The sequence below is a fragment of the Corvus hawaiiensis genome, chromosome 6, assembly GCF_020740725.1.
Source record: "Corvus hawaiiensis isolate bCorHaw1 chromosome 6, bCorHaw1.pri.cur, whole genome shotgun sequence".
Classification (NCBI taxonomy): Eukaryota; Metazoa; Chordata; class Aves; order Passeriformes; family Corvidae; genus Corvus; species Corvus hawaiiensis.
This window is the reverse complement of record NC_063218.1, coordinates 50422097-50446113: the sequence shown is the minus strand read 5'-3', so window position 1 is coordinate 50446113 and position 24017 is coordinate 50422097. Positions and strand designations below refer to the sequence as shown.

General features: G+C 38.2%; 1 protein-coding gene across 1 annotated transcript in view; it reads left to right on the top strand.

Moving 5' to 3' along the window:
* OTOG (otogelin) overlaps positions 1-24017 on the top strand; it is a 94754-nt gene that overhangs the window by 57155 nt on the left and 13582 nt on the right. Inside the window, exons 31-43 of the mRNA XM_048308285.1 lie at positions 627-905; positions 8116-8233; positions 8903-8982; positions 9388-13106; positions 13738-13906; positions 14848-14984; positions 16193-16282; positions 16621-16804; positions 19541-19761; positions 20617-20755; positions 21803-21997; positions 22868-23080; positions 23822-23926. Of these exons, the coding sequence (XP_048164242.1) occupies positions 627-905; positions 8116-8233; positions 8903-8982; positions 9388-13106; positions 13738-13906; positions 14848-14984; positions 16193-16282; positions 16621-16804; positions 19541-19761; positions 20617-20755; positions 21803-21997; positions 22868-23080; positions 23822-23926 (5649 nt within the window). The remainder of the gene's footprint in view (positions 1-626; positions 906-8115; positions 8234-8902; positions 8983-9387; positions 13107-13737; positions 13907-14847; positions 14985-16192; positions 16283-16620; positions 16805-19540; positions 19762-20616; positions 20756-21802; positions 21998-22867; positions 23081-23821; positions 23927-24017) is intronic.

Sequence of the window (24017 nt, the reverse complement as noted above, 5' to 3'; positions counted from 1 at the left end):
ATTCTGTGAGCAACAGATGCCTGTAACAGGCTCAAGATCTGATGCCCTGCAATTGGCTGTACAGAGGCTGCTTGAAATCAGAAGTACTGCAGGGTAGGGTATCATGAGGGAACATTTGCCAGAAAAAAGACTTTGCTGTAACGTTCTTAGAGGGAGAGCTAGAGAGCTGAATGCAAAATACAATTTTTAAATTTATTTTTAATGAAAGGTTGAGCTTTTAAGCTATCAATTCCTGATTGCAAATGTTACTTTTAAAGCTAGTTAGATGGAATTAAAGTTTTCATTAAATAAATGGCTTAGTAAAGACAGTAAATTAAGTTCTGCTTGACTGCAGGACTATATTCCTTTATCCTGGTGTGGGCAAATGTCTTAATCTCTTTGTATTCCTGTTGGAATCTGTAGAGTATTTAGAAAACTAAATAATCATCACAGTCTAGCACTCTGCAATCCATATATAGTGTGTTTTCTTACAAGATTCAGGCTGTTTTCACTGGTGAGGCCAAAGTCAGTTTTCATTCCTCATGCTACTAGTATCAGTAGTGGTACGTCAGAATGAACCTAGTTTATTATGCATATATCAGCAAGTAAATGAGCTCTGTGGGCTTTCTTCTGTTTTCTTTGTTCAGATTCCAACTTGATTTCATTTGAAACAGCCGAGAGACCAAATTATTTTCTTCAGCTGGTTTCCAATAATACTCTTGTTCTTTCTAAATGGAAAAAATCGGAAGATTTTCACAACAGATCTACATTTGTCATTCACAAGAATACGTGGCTTTCAGGATACAGTTCCTTTGAGTCGTTTGCAAAACCAGGATACTTCATCCACATTTCAGCCTCTTCAGTTGAGCTTTTGAAGTACCATCATTCAGAGGAGTTCAGACTGTCCACCCTTTTTAAACTTGTAGGTAGGTAATTATACTTGAATTTTATGAACAGCAGTTTTCTCCCTGTACAAATCCAGGCTAAATGGTGGTGTTAATTTCAGAGATGATGAGATTGCTTACCTCTCCCCTACATTACTGGGAGATGTGAGTACTCTGGGGCATCCAGGCTCAAAATAATTTTCCCTGAGCATTGCACTGAAGATGAGATTCTGTTTTCTTGTGAAAAGCCATTAAATAGCTTAACACACAGTTTTGTTTTATTTGCCTAAGGGGTTTGGAAATACATATCCTAGTGTATAGTTTCTGGGCAATACTTGCTGTGGAGGTGGTAAGAAAATTCTTTAGGAGCAGAACATTCATGCTCATAAATAATGGATGCACAAAGGGAATAGAAAATAACTGAAGGGATCTCTTGAAGTTAAGGTCTGTGGACAACGTTTTCTCTCCTTTGCCTGCTGCCAAGAGAGATTTCTCTACAGTGAGTTCTCATTGCTAACCTTGTGGCCTCCTCAGGAGTAATGCCATCCAGTGCTAAGGACATGGCCTGTAGGTTACACAGGCCAATTTCAATTCTCATTTTCTCTTGAAAAACACCTTGACTTTTATCCACTAGCCACTCAGAGATGCTCTGTTGGTATGTTAACCCCTAGTGTTTCAGTCATCATCCAGTTGGAGGTATTCACCTCTTTTTGGGGTTTGAGATGTCCATTTCCCTAACGTTTCTTGAACAGCTACAGTTCTTGAATAGAAAACAGACTGCTGTGAGGGTGTTTCCATCTACTTGACAGATTCCCATTCCCATAATAGTTCCATTCCACTGAGACATTAGGATCAGAAATGAAGAAGATACTCACTCTGAGGACCCCTTCACAGGACCCTTTTCCTTTCCTGGCTGCAAATGTTGCTCCTACAAGAACTGATAACAAAAACACACAAAATCATGTCAGTCAAGCTCTTTCTGTTTTTTTTTTTTTTTTTTATATTAGTAAGGAAAAGAAATAATAAGAATAACAGTTTTTACGTATTCTTAATCAAGTGGAACCATGCACTGAAATGAAGATGGCCTTAAGGTCAGGAAAAACATGCAAGAGGTTATATTGGCCTATAAAATAAAGCAAAGCAGATTATTCATGTAACTACCCTTTGCTTTAGTTTTTACTTGCCTTAACAAGTCAAGTTAATTAGATACGTCCCACATATTCATTTGTGAAATTCAGTGACAATTACTTGTTGAAACCAAACATAGTATATAAAACTTAAAAATCAGTGCTAAAACTTTTTTATTGTACTGTAGTTTTAAATGCCTTAGTAATTTGTTTATTTGGGTAGCAGAAGTGTTTTAATAAGTGTTCCTGGCAATACCATGTTTTAAAATCAGTTGTTCATTCTCGGAAACTGAAGTGTGTTTTGCAAGCAAAGAAAGAAAATGAAATATTGTATCAAAAGAAGCATGGCCTGGCCATGTTTTACAGTGACCATGTTGAATTGTGGCACAGGCAGACCTGAAGCAGCCTCTGATTTCTATGACAGAAGAGGCCAACTGTATGCCTCGTGGAGCTTCTTGTTATCAAAACATTGAATTAAAGTGTTAATGGTGTCATTGTGAATTTACTGATGTTTTACAGTACATTATGCTGACAGCCTAATGCAGCTGTTGACTGGCACACTTCAACTTCAGAAAAACGACAGATTTTGTCATTGCCAAATGCCTGCTGCCTCTTGACAAACGCTTGTAATCACAGAGCTGTTGAGGTTTTTGAACGGCAGAATTAGAGGGCTAATGCTCTTACCAGGATGTTCGTACAGCATTTCAAGCAAGGGACTTTTTTTGGACCTAACAAAAATATCTCCTTAGTCTTTTATCTTTAAGGGAGGAATGAAGAAGGTTAAAACATGTTCCAATTCTCAGTGGTCATCCATTAACACAGAATGGTATGTCTTTTCAAGTGTGAAGTCTTTGCCCTCCAGTCATTATATCAAAAAATCCTATCTATGCCAATGAAAAACTAAAACAATTTACCCCAGCAAGTGGGATCAGATCAAATGATCAAGAGGTATTTCATTAATCACCACATCCGAGGGCTTGGGTTTCAGAGTTTTATAAGCAGAGGAGCATAGGGCTCCAATCTTTCTCCAGTGTACTTTCACAAGGGCCAGCCTGCTGATGTAGGGTAATTACATGGTCTAAAAATACAGCAGCATTTGTTTAAGTTAATGGAAAAGTTACACCAGCTCCAGAGTGCGCAGGCAAAAGCATATTGAGTTTCCTGCTGACTATTGTAAATGCTTTGCATATTAGATCAGAAACTCTTGAACTGGGAACAGCTATTCCTACGGAATCAGAGGATAAATATCAAGAGCAGAATAATAGGCCCAGTAAATCCCCTTGGCCAGAAAGTTCCTCATGAGACTTCTTCATGCTCTGTGACGCACGTTCGAAAGGAAGAATTTTAAGTGACCTGATCACCACAGCAGTAGATACATGTCTGTTTAAAGTCAGCTGATGAGTCACTTTTTCCAGTTTCATGGCAATAAATATTGTCACGTTGGGATACACCGAGGCTGCGAAGTATTTGCCATGAGAGGTCACTTTGGCTTTAAAATTGGGTTATTTTCATTATACTTCAATTTTTCTGCTGTCCTGTTACCAAAAACATTTGAGGAAATTGACTAGAGAACTGAATTTTGATATGTAGCATGTACTTATTCTCAAGAAAATAGTTTTGCATTCTATTCAGGAATTTTTTTACTGGCAAATAAATTGGTATGCATTCAGTCAAAAGAAAGAATATCCTTAGTCTTACCAGATGGGCAAGCGCAAAGGTGGCATGTAAGAGCGATCAGTTCCCATTTGAGATTGCTGGAAAATCAGTGTATGTAGGGAGTTTATGACCCTTTTATGGATATAGCTGCTGTTCTCTTACCCTTTTTAAGAAAAATGTGCTCAGCTAGTTACCTTTTATTTTTCATATGATTATCAGGTGTTTAAGACCACGATGAGTTATTTTTATGTATATGATAAAAATGTGACTTGCCCTATATAAAATCGGCAGCAAAGTTTTTAATAATGCTAGTTATGTGCTTTAATAGCTAGCTTGCTGTAAATATAAAGCCTGTTTTAGAGAGAATTTTCAGCTAAAATTAAAATCTCAAGATGCACTAAGTGTAGGCACACTGCACAGAGGCATTTTTCAATGTTTGTTTTATACAGAGCACTTTTGGTTCCTTTTAATCTTTGATCCAGTTAATCTTAATTAACTGAATCACTTTGAGAAACATGTTACAAAACTGAAAATTGAATACATTTTAATGAATTTTTCTTTTGTGTTTTTTTTTTTTTTTTTACAAAACCATCTTTTTACCTTAAGCCAGTTTTACACGTGATACTACTAACTATTTTAACTTCAATTTGCTCTTACCCATTTCCATCAGTAGAACTAATTTTCTAGAGGGTCCTGGTTCACTCATAATGAGTTGTTGTTGAGCTTAATTTGAGCTCATGTGCTTTGTTGGCCCAAAAGATCATGACATGGGCCCTGGGGCTGGAAAATGCTGAGCAACTGCTGTTGTACCTGCAAATCCCATGTGTGTCACTGAACACATCTGCTTGGTAGCTCCTGGAATCAGACTGAGGTTACTGTACAATAACATCTTTCCTTTTTGTACTACAAACACAAACATTTGGCCTACCATTTTTGGCTGAATAAATAGGAGGAGATTAAAGAGTTGCGTTAACATTGTAATAGTAAACTGAACTGTAAGTAGATGAGAGGTAGGTAATTACACTTTGCTTTCAGGGATGTTTTGGCTGGGCACAAAGTTTAATTTTTCCAGTGATGTTTGCTTACATTTCTCATTGCAGAAACTTAGAAGTCATGAGCAGAGTTTGTTACTAGTTTGTGTGTGTTAACTGGGTAGATAGGATTTCATATTTCTAAACTTGTAACTGAGGAGACAGGCAATCTAAGTTACCAAGCAGAGTTTCGCCTCCATTATAAATAGAACTAACTCTAAAGCAATTTCTGTGCCTACTAGATATTTTTGAATTTTGGGTTAAAGTAGCAAAAAGAAAAAAAGTCTCAGGTAAGAATAAAAATCCAAATACTTGAATTTTCCATTATTTTTTTAAACATTTATTTTAAATACAACCTTTTATTAACACTGGAACATTTCAAATTTTAGAATTTATTTTTAAGTAAATAGCCATTTTTTGAGCATAACTTGGAATTATTCATAGTACAGAGATTCTAACAATGGCAAATTTAGTCCTTGTGAGGTAAAAGGCAGGATAGATAATTAATGTGGGGTGGACTTGTGAACAGTAGGAATTGTCAGCTCACAAAAGAAGTGGCCAAGTTACTAAGAAAGGTGGTTGTGACTCAGCAGAACCCCATGTAAGTGGTAAAATATCAAAAATCTTCATTAAGGTTAATGACTGTTGCTATCCCAGTATTATTTTTGAAAGCCATGAACAAGAAAATAGTAAGTTATGGGGAAGAGAATGCTTCTCTGATGTCCAAGAAAGTGAGAAAGCAGTGGAGTTGGGGAATGTCTTTTAATGTTTTGTCTCTGGCAGTGTGCATGCCTGTGCCCCTACAAGGGCTTTCCGCTGTACGTCCAGCGCGTTGATGTGCTCAGCTCATGTTGGGTAAGAGGACCATGGGCTCAGCTGGCACGTCAGCTGGAGCCACTGTCACCCAGGACATAAGTCACCATTGTGGAAAGGATTTGCTGTGTCACCAAACAGAAGACAAATGCTGGTAGACTTCACAAGGAGACACATGGTTATCTCCAAATGCCATGACAAATCCTTTTGAGGAACACATGCCTGATACGAGAAGCTTGATTCATTGTCTGTAAACTGTGTATCATTGTTTTGTTGTGAGTGAACTCTGCTGTTGCACAGTAAGCTCGTGTTACTGGTTGCTGGAGGGGGAATTAAGTATTAAAAAAATGGGAAGCATGTGGTGGAGGTGGCTGAACAGACCAAGTGACCTCAGCCACTCCTCACGCGGCTTCCCCTCAAGGCCCTTCACCATCTTCAGTGCTCTCCTTTGGGCACACTCTAACAGCTGAATGTCTTTTTTTATATTGTGGTGACCAAAACTGCATGCTGGGCTTGAAGTGAGGCTGCACCAATGCAGAGCAGACATTTTTGTGCTGGTTTTTGTTTTGTTTTGTTTTACAGTGGCTTGATGCTTGGGATGCTTGAGCATTCCAGACGCTAGGTGAAATAGTGAAAACTTTAAATATGATGAATGGCTGAACTGGTGTTTTCCTAATACTCTGACGAATTTTCCCGTAATTCATAACAAAGCACAGATATCATTATACCTTATGTGTTTTCAGAGACATCCTGAGAACATTCTGGGAAAAAGGAAAGCAATTCATACTAATACTCAACTCTTGCTGTGGTGATTTGGTGGACTCTTTAATGTAATTTGCACACTACAGACACTGATACAGCTCTGCCTGGCATACTCAATTCTCTAAAATCCCTTGACTGGAAAATTAAATGTCCATTGGTTCTACAGCTCTTTGAAAGCAATTTTTTATGACCAGGTTCACAAATTCTTCTGTTGTCCATTGTTCTTTTTGTAGAGGTAGAGACAAAATTTGCAAACAAGCATAACTTCATTCTTGACTGAAAACAGCGTTTATGTGTTACACTCAACAAATGCTGTGTGTTTATGTGGAGATTCACCCTAAATCCTACCAAGGCATGCAACACCACCAAACTCTGTGAGCTTAGTCTGCAGGAAAGCTTGAGGAAAATGTGGCTATCATTTCATGAAAGTCTAGGTTGGTTTGGGGAATGGGAGATGGTATGTTAATCCCAGCACTTGGAAGTGTTAGTTCACGGTCGCTGTTCTGCTAAATTGAGAAACTATCATTCTTCGTCAGGTTACAGTCTGCCTTCTGCAGGCTTGCACTTTCATTGTGTTTGAAACTTACTCTGTGGTTAATGGTGAGTTCTGTGGCCAGAGTTAAAAGTTATGGATTTTCCTCCATACTTAATCTAGGGTAGACTAATGAATGAGATTTCCTAGATTCAACTTGGATTTACTGTTATTGCTGGTTATTGCTACTGTCGGTGATTGCCTGTGCCAACAGGTTTCTGATATGTTTTGTGTTTCTGCCATATATCTTCTTTTGTCTTTAAACTTTCTATTTCTGCTATATATTTCTGCTATATATTTTCTTTTTTCCTTAAACCTTACCACTCAACCAGTCCATGCATACAAAACACCATACATCAGTCTGCAAAATGTATGGAAAAAATTCCCTTCCTCCATTAGATTCGTGTAACTTAAACTGGTTTCACTGTAAGGGATCACAGAATAATTCAGTGATGTGTACATAACTTCTTATGAGAACATAATAAATGCATTTTTATACCATCGTAAGAATTGTGCTTTTAAAAGCAGTGACAAGTTACATCCCTGGATAAAATGAGATGTTAAAGGGGTAACACTAGATGGCAACATACACACCCTTTTGTCTGAGTTTGAATTACATTTTTAAGAGAATTATTTGTATTTTAAAATAAGACATTGATGGTTAGTAATAACAGGGAGATAATTACTTGTAAGTGCAGATTCCCTAAATTGCAGGAAGAAAATTTTCTCAGTATCTTCTTGGAAAACTTGACTGTCTTCAAGAAGATGGAAAAGGGCTACTCTTTGTATCTCAGTCAAGCAAAGATCAGGAAAACTTAAAAGAAAAAGAGACTTCAAAAGACCAAAAATGGAAACTCTAAGTAGTTAGCATTTTCTTCCTGGTTTTTAATGTAAACATTGTTTAAGAGCAGTTACTCTTTGTAGGCTGTGAACAACATTGCTCTGAGCTCGGGTCTACTAATTTAGAGGGGACACATATATGATGATGGTTGTCTTCTGCAGGAAGTGTCACTGCCTTGCCCTGACTGCTACTAGAAGGAGCTGGGGTGGGCTGTCATAGTGCAGGGACTGAAATCCAGATATATCATGTAAATCTTGCAGGTGTTGAAAGAGCTGCTGGGCTAATCCAGCATTGTGTAGGAAACCGTTCTGCATGGAGACGGGGGAGGGCTAGAGTGTATTTGAATTTGTGTTTCCATTATGTGACTTGGAAGTCTTTCAATAAACACTGTGTAGGTGCCACAGTGAATGTAAGGTATGCCTCTTAGTGATATGCATCTGTGTGCATTTCTAGAAACATATGAGAATAACAGATCTTTGCTGTTTTTCAGATGTTAAATTCAAATTTCTGTCCCGTTCTACGTGTGAATGGCGTTATGATGCCTGCACAAGCCCTTGTTTCAAGACATGCAGGGACCCTTTGGGAAAAAACTGTCAGACGGTACCAAAGTAAGTGTCTATTTTTATGGAAAAGTGTGTTATTTGGGCAAGACACTTAAGCAGGATAATAAGAATGCGAGGGCCCAAATGTTCACTTAATATAGCAGGAGTGTGTTGTGTAAGGAGGCAAGTGAAAGAGAAAAGAAGTGGAATAAAACCTGCTGCCGCAGCCACGTAAAACAAATGTCAGCCTTTAGTGTACTGTCAGGTTCTGGAAGGACTGCTGTATTTGTAACTTTCATTTTGGAGGGTATTGTAGAGTATTAATAAAGAGAGGTTATTATAAGTTTGTTTCAAACAGTTGTGCCCCTGCTTTTCTATTATGTCATTGTGACAGCCATATCTGGCCTTGCCTTTTCTTTGAAGTGGAATTTGTGCTAAGTCTGGTAAAACTGACATTCAGATTTTGACATGTAAAACTACTGGGTATTTCTTCAGCAACAGTATTCACTCTTGAACATGTGGCTGTTCATTTCAAAAGCTGAGTGTCACAGAGTTCATGCTTTACCTTAGATCTGAGTGGGAATGGAAGTCATGGCAATGGCATTTTGAAGGAGTACGCTGAGGTGAACCAGACTGCTTAAACATACTTTATATATAGATTCTGTTTTCCTAAAATTGAATGCTTGTTGCAAAAGATACTATTCAACTAGTTAATACTAATTGGTTTTCTTTTAGAGTGGAAGGATGCATCCCTGTCTGTCCTCTCAACATGTTGCTGGATGAAATCACTCAAAGATGCGTGTATTTGGAAGACTGTATGTCTGAAAACTTATATATATATCATATATTGGACTTGGCTTATTAATGTATTAGTTCTTTATTCATAATTTCAAATATCAGTGCCTACATTGGTGTAACCATGACCTTAGTTATGTGAAACTTGAGCTCACTAAACATACATTTTAGTTAAAGTAATTTCATCCCTCAAAAATATGAGACAAATTTTAAACTAAGAAAGATGTTCTTTCTTCATATAACATTTCAGTAACATTAGATGTCAAGGAAATGACTTAATGAATTTATTTTTTAAATTGTCTGTGAGTTTTAGAAGTTTAAAGGCAATTGAAAAGATCAGTTATATGAGTTAAGCTAGAACTCTGCTGGCTCCATCACTATAATTATTCATAAATTTCAGGCTGTTCTCTTGTGTCTGATTTCAGGCATTGAACCTGCAGATGACAGCCCACCTCTGCTTCTCAGCATTCAAACACCAGCAGTTCCACATTTAACACCAAGCACAGGTTTGGCAGTGATCAGTGAAGAGGTCACTTCATTTCCTGTACCTGAAGCAAAGGACATGGAAACAACACTTGCTACAAAATTGCAACCCACTGCAAGTACAGGGAAACTGGAATTTTCAGCTGTTACATCCAGTAAAACACTTCCAGCCATAACTTTATCACCAAATATTTCTTCACAGTCAACAGAAATGACATCTCGGAGAAGCACTACAGCAATGACTGGGACAACAAAATCTAATGTAAGCTTGTCTGCTTCTGTTGACGTTTCTCCTTTGTTTCCATCTACTGTCACTTCAGAAACTTCCACAAGGATACAACTGGTCAGTAGTGGCTCCACTAAACTACTGAGGGCTACAGAACCTCAGACAGCAGCTGCTGCACATGCAGGGACCACAAGCACAGAATCAGAAAGCAAGCCAATTGCTACTTCTGTTTTTACTGGGGCACCACTTATACATAGAACAACAGAAATGCCAGTCAAAACTAAAATAGTGGAATTATCAGAAATGGCCACAAGAACACTTCCCACGGAAGAAGCACAAGTAAAACCAGAAGGACTTACAACATTTACACCCAGTTCATTTGAATCAATAACAGAAAAAACTACTGCATATCTGCCACAGTTTTCCACATCTCCACCTCTGGACATGCCTTCATACACACCACCAGTAAACTTAACAGGAACTTCAGAAGGGACAAAAATAAGTGTAGAACAATCTTTTACCACGGTAGCTAATGTTACAGTGACATCATTTTCTCCTATACTCACTACTTCATCCTTGTTAAAGCCAGTGTCTTCAGCAACAACAGAAGCAGCAGCTGTTTTAACCAAGCAGAGTGTGAAAACTACGTTTTCACCAACATCCACGCCACCTATTTCATTAGGAAAGGCATCTACAGAACCTCCTCTTGGAGTGGTTCAACACCTGGCTGGTGTTCCAGAGGTTCCTTTCACTACAACTCTAGGTCCGAAGATGACAACTCTACAAACTCAAGAGACATCATCAGAAACAACTTTATCATTTACAACTCATAAAAAGGAAATCCCAAAAATAACACCTCATGTGGAGCACACACCAAGTTCCTATTTCCCTCCCTATTCACCACATCCTAGTTCCAGTACTGAAAAATCCTTCATTCTTTCTACAAAGAGACCTGCAGTGTCTGCTCCTACTCCTGCTTCTCCAGCTTCAGGTGAATTCAAAAAAACATTTAAAACTGTTTCAACTACAGGGTATCCCTTAAAAACAGTTCTAAACACAACAGAGTTCCTGACTACATTTTATGCTAAATATCCTGTCATGGCTGAGACTATCAGTGTGACACCTTTGTCTGTTAAGGTAACATCCCCTCTTGAATTAGCAACAAAGTCAACTTTGTTTTCTGGAAAAATATCTACTGAATACAAGTCAGCTCTGGTTTCAAGTACAGTGAAGACAAGCACTCCAGCATATTCAGGTAGTGTCACCACATCAGCAATGGAAACCAAGGAAACCACCATAGCTCCTTTTGCAGCTACAAAAAGAGAATCATCTCAAAAAACATCCATCACTGGATCTCCACTTGCTCTCCTTAGTGGAACTGAAACCACATTGTTGACAACACAGCCTGATAAGTCACAAGTAGAAAGTGTTACTCCCATCTCTGCTGGAAAACCATCTGCTTTGACTTTTTCACCATCAACTTCTCTAATCTCTTTAAACATTTCTCTTCCTTCACTGCCCTCGGATGGAAAAGAAGAATCTCTGACAACTCTCAGTCCCATGCATACATCCCATGAAATAACCTCTTTATATCCAAGAACAACTCTACCAAAATCTATGTTAACAACTGAAAAGACTTCACCAGTCCCAACTTTCTCTATCTTATCTACTATACTAGAACAATCAAGTTCAATAACAACAGTATTAGACAAAAAATCACTAGTGACTATCACTGATGCTATGTTCTCCCCATCCTCTGAATTCAGCAGTCAGCTCATAACAACCAAAAAACTAATGACAGGGAGAGAAGAATCCTCTCTGTCCCCTTCTGTCGCACTTCCAGTAACAAAGTCTTCTTACACTTTCTCCACCTCTCAATATCTAGGAGATAAATTAGTTTCCTCACCTTCTGTAACACAACTGCTACCAGAAGTAACAACCACACCAAAATATTCAGTACAAACTAAAATTCTTTCTACAGCATTGAAACCTACAGTCCAAAGTATAACAGAAGCGGTGAAATTTCCAGCAGCTGCAGCTCAGCCATCCCTGCCTCCATCTTCAGCAAGCCCCTTGTCCTTGCAGACATCTTCAGGAGATAAACTTTCAGTACGGGGCACAAGGACCACGGTTATACCACCGCCTTCTACTCAGGAGACTACAGAACTTGGTCGTCAGACCTCTGAATCTTCATTGACAAGCCAAGTTCACCAGTATCCTGCAGAACCTCTAACAAAATCCACTGGTCAGCCACAACCTGTCTTTAGCACAACTGAAGCTACAGTAGAACTGACCTCATTATATCCCTTAATGACCTCACTATCTGAAGGCACTCGTTCAAGTATGTTACCTACCTCAGTAGGTCCTACAAAAGTTATCTTACCAACTCAAAAATATTTGCGTTTAACTGATTCAGTCACGCAGCCACTTGTGTCAAGAACTTCTGTTTTGCACGCTACAGTCCCAGCTAGAACAACAGCTGACTTGGTTTTTGGCACCAAAATTCCCCCTTTCTCACCAGAAGTGCTTGCTGCTTCCTCTCTAACAACGATTAAAATAGAACCTTTTCCTTCATTTTCCACACAAAAGGCAGGTACAGATCTACAATTTACGCGTCATGCCTCATTTACTGAAACACTTGAAGCATCGCCTTTGCCAGGTTCCAAGTCAACCTCTTCAATGGTTTTGCTACCACAAACAACAGAAATTCCCGTTGCATTGGGATCCACATCAACAAGGAAAAGTGGTACAGAGAAAACTGCAGTGTTGCCTAAGCAGGTCACACCTTCAGCCACCACCTACAGTTCCATCATCCCACCAAGTACAGCCTTGTCTACTGAGGCCCGTTCATCAGCTGCAGCTTCAGCCTCTCCAACAACAGGCAGTGCTGGGCAAAACCTCAGTATTGCATCAGCAGCTTCAGACAAAGCAGCAGCAGTCACAGAGCCCATCACCACCTCTCTTTCTGTTACTTCAGAAGCAAAAGGAGCCTTGCCCCTCCACACAGCAAAGTCTGAAGAGTCAGAATTAACAACAGGATTCCAGTCTGTCCTTACTCAGCGAGTTACACCTCAGACGTTTTACCCGCCGTATTTCACAAACACAACTTCAGTTCTCTCCACTGTACATTCATCTGCTGAATCAAAACAGTTTTCTTCTATAGCTCCGTCATCAGACAGTACTACTCAAACTTCAAAACTTGAAATAACATCTGAGATGCAGACACCTTCTGTGAGTTCACTGCTAATGATATCTGATCATCCAAATGACACAGCAGCTCCATCAGTTTCCTTGTTTACTTCTTTATCTACCAAACCACTTCATGGCTTGACTACAACATTTTCTGATGGACTGGCAACAGCTGAGGCCATGTCAGGAGCCGCAGCATCACCTTTTATGTTGCCTCGAGAATCAGCCACTCTTCAAACTTGTGCAGTGAGTAGATACAAATAATTTCCTGCCTGCTTTGGAATATGCCTTAGTTACTTTTACACACAGATAGAAAGTAAAATTGTGAGCTGTGCCTTGATACTTTAAATCCTAAAGATCTGTTAACAAACAAGGGACCCTGACTGTTACCCATTATATTTGAAACCTTCCATAACTTCATTATGCATAACATTTTTTTCCAAATATTTTACTACACTGGGTTTCACGCCTCAGTTTTCTGGGTATGACTGTTAGAAGAATGGGGGTTTTTGGCAAAATATCGTGTTTCATACTGTCCAGTGGCAGCCCTTCTTAAAGTACATCTTTCCAGACATGTCTATTATCATTCCTTCTTGTTTCCTTCCATATTTTTCCCTTCTCAACTTTCTAAATTGTGAAGTTAAAAATTCAGTAGTGCTGTTCTCATCTTTACAACAGGACAACAGTGTTAATCTATCCTCAGAATGGTCAGGTTTTCAAAGTTGTTCTCCACTTGTCGCTTCCATCGGTGTCATGGGGATCAATAAGTATTCTGTACCTAAAGAATGTGAACCCCTTTTTTAACAAAAACTCTACAATATTGTTATACTAGCTTGGTAAGAATGGTAACCTCTGTCTTTTATTGAATCTGCCTTAGCCAATCACAGAGAGTGAGTGCATAAAACACATTTGTTTGGATGGACAACTGATCCAGGTTAATAAGTCACAGAACTGCCCATACAATGCTACTCAGCCCAGCTGTGGAGTTTTAGGATTTGCTACTCAAACAAATGGTAACAAATGCTGCCCAAAGTGGGAATGTGCATGTAAGTTTTAATTATGCAATACTTTTGAAATGCCTTCAGGTAACAATTTAATGCGTGTGTAAGACGGGTAAGAATTTACACTTCTATACCATGGCATAGAAATGGAAGATGCATGTTGTATGGGTTACTCAATGTCTAAGGAAATTTATAATTTTAGTTTGACATCCAGGGAAATAAAATGAAATGCTCCTTTAATGTACTCAGCGTTAGGTATCTGCAGTAGATGTGTTCAGGTCTGACTTAGATACATCTTGTCATCTCTCTAATCAGGGAACACCTAATCAATACAGATTTTTTGGTTTGTTTTATAACTTCCTCAGGATGAAAAGATTCCCTACAATGTGAACTACTTCTCTTAAGAGTTTGGGGGCTCTGTACTGTCATCACTCCCATCAATTAACTAGAATTGGGTAGAAAGAATCCAAACCTTAAAGAAAATTCCATTTAGTTCATCACAGCAAATAAAGTATGCAGTGATAAGCAATTAGAGCTTTTGCTTAGGCTTTAGAGTTTGAAATAACTCAGAGTAGAACTTCAAGCCCATTGAAACACAAAAGCTTTAGCAGTAAGACTGAGGAAAAATGAAACTCTACCACCTTAGGAACAAGACTGCAAGGGAACAATGGATCTGGCATGATCTGCTGTCACTCACGATTTTTCCTAGCTTGGGGTTTGTAAAAATTGCAAGCCTTTGTTGTAAAGAACTGTAAGGAAATAGCTGATTGCAGAGGTCTGCAGGTTGTCTCACTGAAAATATGCAGGATTTGATTCTGCCATCCATTTACAAAAATACGACAATATCAAATATGTGAAAATATGTGCTGCATATATGAAACTATTAGTTCATCTTAAAAAATTTATTGTTTTATCTTCATATTTTGTAAGATTTACCAGAATTCTAAAGTAAGTTAGAAAAAACATTTACTTTTTTTTTCCCTTAGGTCGTTGCACCATTTTCTCTGATCTGAGCATTGTAACCTATGATGGAAATCATTTGGCTTTATTCAAAGAAGCATCCTACATTGTTAGTCAAACTCCAGATGAAACTATAACCATCCATGTCCTTGACTGTAGAATGGTAACTAACATTTATCAGCTAACAAAAGGTGTTAGGTACTGCTAATAAGATGTATCTGAAAAGCGAGAGCATAGTAAATACTTCATATTGTGGTTATTATTCACTTCTGTGCAATATCTGTGAATTGTACTTGCATTTTGCAATACTTATTAATTGTGTAACACTCTAACACCTGACTGTATATGCACAGTTCCTTGTGAAACAGCTGAAAGATGAGAGGTAGGTCTGTGTTATCCTATGGTATGTGTAATACAGACAAGGTGGTGAGAGATTAAGTTGATTTACATTATTAGTCACTTCTGTGAGTGCAGTCTTATTATAAATACCACCACAGTTGTACCAATATACCACCAGTCTCTTTCAATGCAGGATTTTTATCTATGTTCATATGGAGAAACTTGGACTGGAAGCACCAATCTTCAGAGCCATAAAAGGCTGTAGGAATGCCAGGCTGCACTGGAGTGCCCTGGGCATTCCAAGTTTCTGACACGGGAGTAAGAGAGAAAGCCTAATGGGAATCCTGTCTAATGGGTAGTATGGGTTGGCTTTTGTCATTAAAAGTTGATTTCTTGTGAGCCTTTATAAAACTCCTTAAACTTTAGTCTCTTCTGTGAAATCTAGGTAATTTGATGCCTGTAAAAACATCCATTGCAAAGTTTGGCCCCAAGTTTCACCTTATGGAAGTTAATTTCAGAAGCTCAGTATGACTGATATGAAGATGATGTGTTTGTGACTTTCAGATTTGTTTTCCTCTTGTATTTAGTATCTTCTGTTTTACTGACCCCATGTAGCTCAGGAACTATGCATTTATTCCTGATGCATTACTTCTGTGCTGGATGTGAGATACAGATTCATTATTCCCAGTCTCATGCTTGCTGACCTTCAGATATGTAATTCTTTTTTTTTTTTTTTTTGTCCAAACAGCTAGTCCACCATATTTTTTTTCCCTGAAAACCTGTTTCTCTGTTGTAAGTTTAAGATTGCATGATATAGCACAGTTACTGAAAAAAATGAGGTCGTAGTATTTTGTTTATCCAGATAACCTTTGTAGTCTTGACTTAAAACTGCAATCACCAATGGTTTTCCTCTCTTAATAGTGTAATCCCCAAAAACCCTCAATATCCCAGTGCCTAAAACCAGTAAGCAACCAATGTATACAGATTTTTCACATCATGGCTATGGGTAATGTATTTTTGCTTTCTCCACAGAGTAATTCAAATTCAACCTCTTTGTGCCTGGCCATGTTGAATCTAACCTATGTATCAAATCAAATTATTATCAATCGTTTAAGTAGAAAAGTAAGTATTTTGAGGGGTTTTATTTTCCTTTTAGATAACACCTTATTTCTGTAATCAGCTGCCTCCTTGCGTATCTGAGGAACAGAGTAAAACACGATAGGTCATATGATTAATTGTTCCAATTTTGTAATTAAGTAAACTGTGATCCAAGTACAATCAACAAGGTAAGTCACAGAGCAAGGCACATAAACTGTTAGTGCCTTTGGTACCTGTATTATCTTTATGGAGGAAAGCCTGACTGCTTCTGAAATTACTTATTACTTAGATTCTAAAGCTGTCAGGAATCTGCCCTTAGTTCTTCTACCTGACAATACACCTCTCTCCTGTGTGTCTTTTAGATAACAGTAAATTCAAGGTCTGCTTGGCCTACTGTTAGAAAATATGGATACAAAATTGAAGATTCAGGCTTCAAGTATGCGGTTGAGACCCCAACAAAAATCAGAATTCAGTGGTTTCACAACACAGGTGTGATGATTATGGAGTTCAATAGTACCAGAGAACCAAGAGCTTTGGGACTATGTGGTAAGTATAGAGTAGAAATAAAGGCTTTCAGATGCTTTGCTAGGGAGACATATTTTCCTAATTATCTAAGATATTTGTTGCAGGATCTGTCCGATATAATTGCAAAGTTTAAGATTGATCATTAATTTTGTTAATTGCCGAAGTTGTATTTGATATCTATCCCTGTAATAATTTTTTGCCCACAGTGTTGCTTCTGTCTGTAACCTGTTAGAGCCACAGGCATGATTGCTGTTACCAAACCCAAATAAGTAAGACAGGTCTAAGTCTGTGATTTCAAATACGGTCATTTACAGATTTAGTGATTGATATCCATCTGATAGGAAGTAGTTCGTGCTATTTTCAGTTTCTAAAGGTCAGAATTCGCAAGAAATGTAAACTTGAGAGAATTAATCTTAGTTTAACTGTTGGAGAAAATAGTTTAGAGGGAATTTCTTAATAATGTTGCACTCTGTTAGGTTCTGTTCAATAGTTTTCCCTGCTTTCTTTTTTCTCTAAAAAGCACAGCCTTGAATAAGCTGGGGGTGTTACAGCTTTTGCAAGCATGTATTTGTTGATGTAAATCCCCACTGTGGTAGCTGAATCTGTAAATTTATCTGCTGTAAATTGGAGCTGGAAATTAGGATTAAAGAGATCATATAATTACAGTGGATATCTTTCCAGTTTCAGAAAGGGCAAATGCCTGTAGCTCAGTATCAAATACCAGGAATAGCTCAGTCCAGTTTCCAGTCCTGCTGACAGAAATGTGCTTCTCATAAGGAGAGTTTGAATTTACACCATTTTGAGATTCGATTGTTGTCTGTAGTTTTGCCCTAACTTCTGTTTTCAATATTGTTCTCACTCTGCTTGGCTAATTGTTATTGTAATTAGATCAAACAGAAACAAGAAAGTGAAGACAGTGGGTTTTTATAACAGGCCTGATTCAAGTTACCTAGAAAATCTCTTTTGCCTTTGCCTGTTTGATTACTGTGATAGGGAAGATTGGGAGCATTACATTCCTGGTGTACAAGGCGTTTTGAATAGATGACAACCCACTTCTGTGGATGGTGTTGCAAGTACAACTTCTTCAGAGAATGTGCTGTGTATTTCTGGTGTTCACCTCTGACTGGGAGGTTCTCTGCATAAGTCTGCCTGCACAGTGCTGTCTGGTGCCACTTACAGAGCCTGCCTCAAATGCACTTGTTGTACTGCATCTTTTCAGGGTGAATTAGTCTAGCCTAAACTTCTTTCTGTGCTTTCTGTGTTAGTGCAAATACAAGCAGCATGCTTTCTCAAATATCTCTTAGCTGAACTTTGTTATTTGTAGCTCCTGATTTCTCAGCTTCATGGAAATGCTGAAACTGAAGAGACCGTTACAGATTTGTAGCACAGGCATCTCTTGAAGGATTCAGGGGCAACGGTGTCTTTTGCAGTGCAAGGATTGGGCAAATGGGGCAGCTGGTGAAGAGCTGGAATGGGAGATGAGGGATGTGGGAGGGGAACATGGACATCTCTATAGCAAAACTGGTGAAAAAGATTGAAAGCATGTCAGTTCTAGTTGCAACTAGGTCCTATCAAGAAAAATGTGAAGCTTTAGTTCTGCTGTGTTAAATCTCCTTGTCAATGTGTAACAGAAGTGAAAAAAGATATCCCTGACACGACAGCAACACTTTGAGGTCTTTCTGCACCATACATGCTTCATATCTGTGTTGCAAATACAGAATCAAAAGGTTCAACCAGAAACAGTTTGGAAAGCTGTTTTACTCTCTAAATGCCTGTTGCTGTATCACTGACTGTCATCAGGAATTGCAAAAACTGGTAAAACAGACCAGTTCTTTAGAGAAGGGTGGAATCCACAAACACTTTTTTGAACAGATAAAGAATTAGAATTGTGCTTGTGGAGACATCAGAAGAAAACATTTTAGAAGTTTGGTACAAAAGTCTCAGAAACTGATTAGGAAGAAAGAATGGGTGACTGATCCATTCTACTTTTTTCTCCCTTCTGGTTTGACTTTCTGAGGAGACTACTGCCATTCTTGGATGTTCTTTGCTGACCACAGTCACTGCCCTTGTTATGTAGCTTCTTTTGCTCTAAATTGTTCCACAATTGCTGATTATCTTAGTTAAAACAGAAAGAAAAATATGGTGCTGCCTTCTGAGAAGTGAATACAGAAAAGTTTTATTTTCTTTCTTTTTTTTTCCTGCTGAGTGGTAATAATAAATATAGCTGGAAGTGCAGCAAGCTGCAGTTCCATGGTGCCTCTTCATCCAGTAGATGCTGATGATTGCTCAGAAGCATAAGTAAAATACAGTACAGTATTTTCTGAAGTACAGTATCAGATCAGCATCCTGGCATTTTATGGTTGTTCCCTTTTCTGATAATATTTACAGTTTTAATTTGTTGGTATACGTGGAGGTGCTTTGCAACCTTTTTTAGAATACATTTTTGTTTAGTATTTGCAGCTGAGGAAGAAAGTTTCAGTTTTTTATTCGGGCTCTCGGAGTATCTCTTTGATATGCAGTAGATTTCCATTCAGAGGTGTATCTTTACTTTTGCTTTCCTTAATTTTGCTGAATTTTGTCTATTTTGATCCTAACGAAGACTTTTTACATCTGTTATAGGTTGTGATACTGTTATGTTTTATAAGATTTTGAAAAGGTGTTTACTTTCTCAAGTATGCCACTTCAAACATATTTACTGTGTGTTAACCTGCTTTTTTCTTTTTTTTTTTTTTTTTTTCCCCTTCTGATAATTCACAGGGTTTTGTGATAGAAGCTTGGAAAATGACTTGATGCTACCCAACAGGACAGTTTTAAGCCAAAGAAGTTCACCCTCGACTTTTATAGACAGCTGGCAAGTGCCTGACACTTTAAAGTATGTCGGAGAAGACAGGCATCAGGAAGCTAATTGCTCAGTCATGGACTGCTCAGAGTGCTTAAGAATGGTGTTGAACCAGACCTTCAGCAGCTGTCACCCTTATGTATGTTAACTATTTCCAGGCTTACGTTTTGAGAGCTGCAGTTCAGATATAATTTTGTATACTTGGTAATTTCGTTAACGTGAGACTACATGTAACTGTATCTGTTGAACGAGATGCGTATTTTTGTGTGTGCCTACAGTTGCAAGGTAAAAGTGATTGAAGAGTATGAAGCTTGATAGGAGGGTTGCAATAAGCAACTTTCAGGATTTCACCTCTGTTAGTTTTGAAATACCCCGAAATTCATAAAGCAGTCATAGATAATTCAGCTGTATCAATAAGATGTAGAAAAATGTAACAGAAAATAGTTTTAGGATTTAATTAATCCTTAAGCCTTTGGTAATTTAACAAGTCCCAAATTGCAATGGGAAATCTGAGAACCTGCATTCTCAAAGGCTCTAGAGACAGAGTTCCAGCTTGGAGATGTGAGAGGGTAGAACAGACCCTTAAAAGCAAGCCTAAGGAAAATAACAAACTCCTGGTGTGCAAATAAATTATTTGTGGTCACATGAGTACATTTACCATTTGACCTTTTCTATATAATTGATTTTGATGAAGAAGAGACCAAAAATAGGTAAAAATTTAGAGATAAGAAGGAACAAAGTAATTGAGTCTTCTACTAGAAAAACTTCATTACCCTTTACCCCTTGGCACTCGTAAGAGATAAAACTAAGGAGTAGAATCATGTCGATGTCTGGGAAGTCTTAAATACTAGTAGATTATCTTTGTACACCAATGAAGGCTTACCATGAACTAAGAACTCTTGGCTTCTTTGTAGCTAATATTTTTAAAGGTCAGTCTTTCCTACCTAGCTTAGCCTCTGTGAAGGTGCCATCTCTTTTTTTTTTCCTTTGTTAGATTCCACCTGAGCAATTCTGTGATATATGGGCTCGAGACACTGAGTACATTCAAAATCCATGTGTTTCACTAGCTGCCTATGTAGCAATGTGCAACAAGTTCAATGTTTGCATAGAGTGGAGAAGCTCTGATTACTGCCGTAAGTATTCTACGTCTATGCCCACCTCTAGTGTTCACAGAGAGAAAACTTGCCTAATTTAAGAGTTACTGTAAGTTGAAAACACCAGTGGTTCTTGAGTCTTCGTGTGCTTTGATGCTGCTGCAGAAAGCTGTGCCTTTGGAGAAAGGATTAGAGAAAGGAAACACCTTTGAGATTAGACGGAGAGTAAGGAGTAAAGCCTGAGAGCTTAGAGCATCCTTGCAGAAGACTTCTCCCATAGCAACACTAAAGTGTAAGGCCAAATGGGATCTGTAGCTGGATCACAGCATCTCCTTGTGCTGTCCATGGTCACCTAGGAAAAGCCCCCTGCGGTGATAACACAGGAAGGTCTGTGGGTTTGGTGCTTGAAAATAGAAGGGCTTATTGATGAAGCATGATCGCCCCAAAATAAGAGAACTCACTGTACATAGAAATCATAAGTGATGCCTTTTTTAAAGTGATTTAAGGTGTGTATATTTGTACAGGCTTCATACAGGCATATAATAATGCCTTGCAAATAAGTTATGTAGTCTAACACTTAAAAACAGCCAATTTTTTAAAATTAATTCAGTTTGTATGGATTTTATTAGGTAGTAACTGTTAAAAGGAGCTCACAAAATTTAGCTGTAAATGTGTTCCATCCATCGTGTAGGGACATATCACACTTATTTTTATATCACAATGATGCATTTTCTTCACTGCAGATTATTCAGAACACTCTATGATTGATCTGTGTAGTATTTGAAAATGTTTTTGAAGTTTGAACTATTTTGTGTCAACACTGTTGCATGGTTTGATATCTCTGCTGCCAAAATGCAAACTGAATCTTGATGAATGTTATTACAAGAAGAGAAGTAAAAATGCCTGCAGATTCCTTATGTTTGAATTTATTGTGGCGGTAACTGCTCTGTGTTGGTGTTTCAGGTTGGTAGATCCAATTGAATCATCAAGCACAGAAAGTTGACAAGAAGACAATAATGTCTTCTCCTAGGTGTTGCCTGTGGGATTACAACTTCAACATGTCTGATTTATTTATTTCCTTCCTAGCCTTCCCCTGCTCTGAAAACTTCTCCTACCAGCCTTGCATAGCTGCCTGTGAGGTTCCAGAGAGTTGTCAGAATAATGAGGTTGCTTCCCTAGACTCAGAGTCCTGCTCAGTGCTGACAGAAGGCTGCGTCTGTGCTGGAGGGACCATCCTTCACCGGACTCATACTGCTGTCTGTATTCCTGAAGAAAAATGTGGTATATTTGGATGTGATTTTTTTCTTAATTATCTGCAAGTTGGTGGTCAGATACTCCATTATTCATAAGTTGAGTTCTGGTTTGGTGTTGTGTGTGCATTCTGAATATGTCATTCATTTGAGGATTCTAGATATTCAGTGAACATTAACAGTGCAGGTGAGAAAGCAAGGAATGTCCTTGTGGTGCACAATTTTGCTCACTTTCTCTCAGCTGGAAGATGCTCTTTGAAGTCTTTGCTTAAGTTTAAGTATTCAATTACTCTAAGAGTGTTAGTCTTGGCCTCCTTTTCACCCAAGCCCTTTGCCAAGGGTGCAACCTTTTGAGACCCAATGGCATTCAAATGACACACAGCAACAATTAATTACACATTTTGAATTATATGTGTGTGTCCTGCCAGCACTCAAGATTATTTTCATTGCAATTCTGCCTGAGTACACCAAATAATAGACCAATTCTTCTCCCTAACAACATGAACCTTAAAGATGCAGTTTATGATAAATCAGACTACTAAAGCACAGTAAATTGGTAATAGTTTTGATATTTGTGAAATGCAAAAGTAACTTCTTTTCAGATCATTACTTTAAAAACAAAGGATTGGATTGGGGTTTTAAGTGACTGGCCTTGCAGGGGAGATACAAAACGAATTGAAAGTCTGGATCTTCTGGAAGGTGTTGAGTGTCTTGCTTTCCTGTACAAACTCAGTCGCAGACTGTCTCCTCTTTCCCTTTTTTGTGGGGTGATGCACATAGACAAGCCTTTAAAACTCGGGGATTTTTATGCTTCATAGATCCACATCCACTATGGAAAAAAATGGTGATCAAAATTGGAATTAAAAAGGAATTACTTCTGTTTTCTGTTGTCCTGATCTAGCTTGTACAGACAGCTCAGGGACACCTCATGCTGTGGGTGACATCTGGAAAACTTCTTTGAGTGGATGCTGTATGCAAAAATGTGTTGACAGTGAGACCATTATTCCAGTGGAGTACAACTGTTCAGGGATCCACAATTTAGAGTGTCAGCGATTTGCAGAAGTGGCCTTGCTTGTTCCTGATGATCAGACATGTTGTCCTCAGAAGATCTGTAGTAAGTATTCCTTCATGGTTAGGAGTACTGCCCACTGCAGGAATAGGCAGATGTCCTTTCTCTGTGGTTTGCCTTCCTGTTACACATTCTATTTTTGAAGCATATGGAAATTACTTTGGTTTGAATTTACAGATTATGTAGAAAACTGTAGAAACTGTTTGGCTCAATATATCCAGTAGGTTTTGAGGTAGAGGAATAGGAGGAGGACTGAAATAGCACTGGGTTTATTTGAATATGAATTATGTTTCCCTCAAGTGTAGAGATTACCGGTTTATTTTTAATCTCCAGAAACAAACAAATGATCTAGGTAATTCCAAGGAAAAAAAATCAGATGATTGTTTATCTAATTTACAAAGTGAGCAGTAAAAAGGGATAGAAAAGCTTTTTTTCATTTAATTCTTGCTTAGCTTAGAAAGTTTCAAAAAGAAATTGCAAGCAATTTTCATGTTTTGGCCACCTGGTATGGTATTGCAGTGAGTTTTTTGGAGGAGGTTTGTTTTTATAATTCTCACAATGACTCAGCTCTAGTTTAACGTTGCCTCCATGAAGTGTTGCAAATGATGAATGCTTCTGAATTCTGCCTCATGGGGGTTTTTTGCTGTTTCACTGTGTTTTTCATACGCCTGTGATTTGAAGTTTTGGGTTATCTAACTGCAAATACTGCTTGCCACTGCTCTACTCGACTTATAAATGCATAGTTTAGAATGTGCTTGTTCTTTTTTTTTTCCTTTTATGTAACAGTTTGTAATCAGAGTCTCTGTGAACTCCTAATGCCAGAGTGTAGCAGCTTGGAAAAGTTGGTTACCTACCACAGTGAAGAATCCTGTTGTCCCAGCTACGTTTGTGGTAGGTTTCTTTTGAAAGGTAAAAAATTCCACCCTCTAAAACTCATTCAGTAAACCAAATAGATCAACTTAGGAGGAAAAGGGTAGGTAGA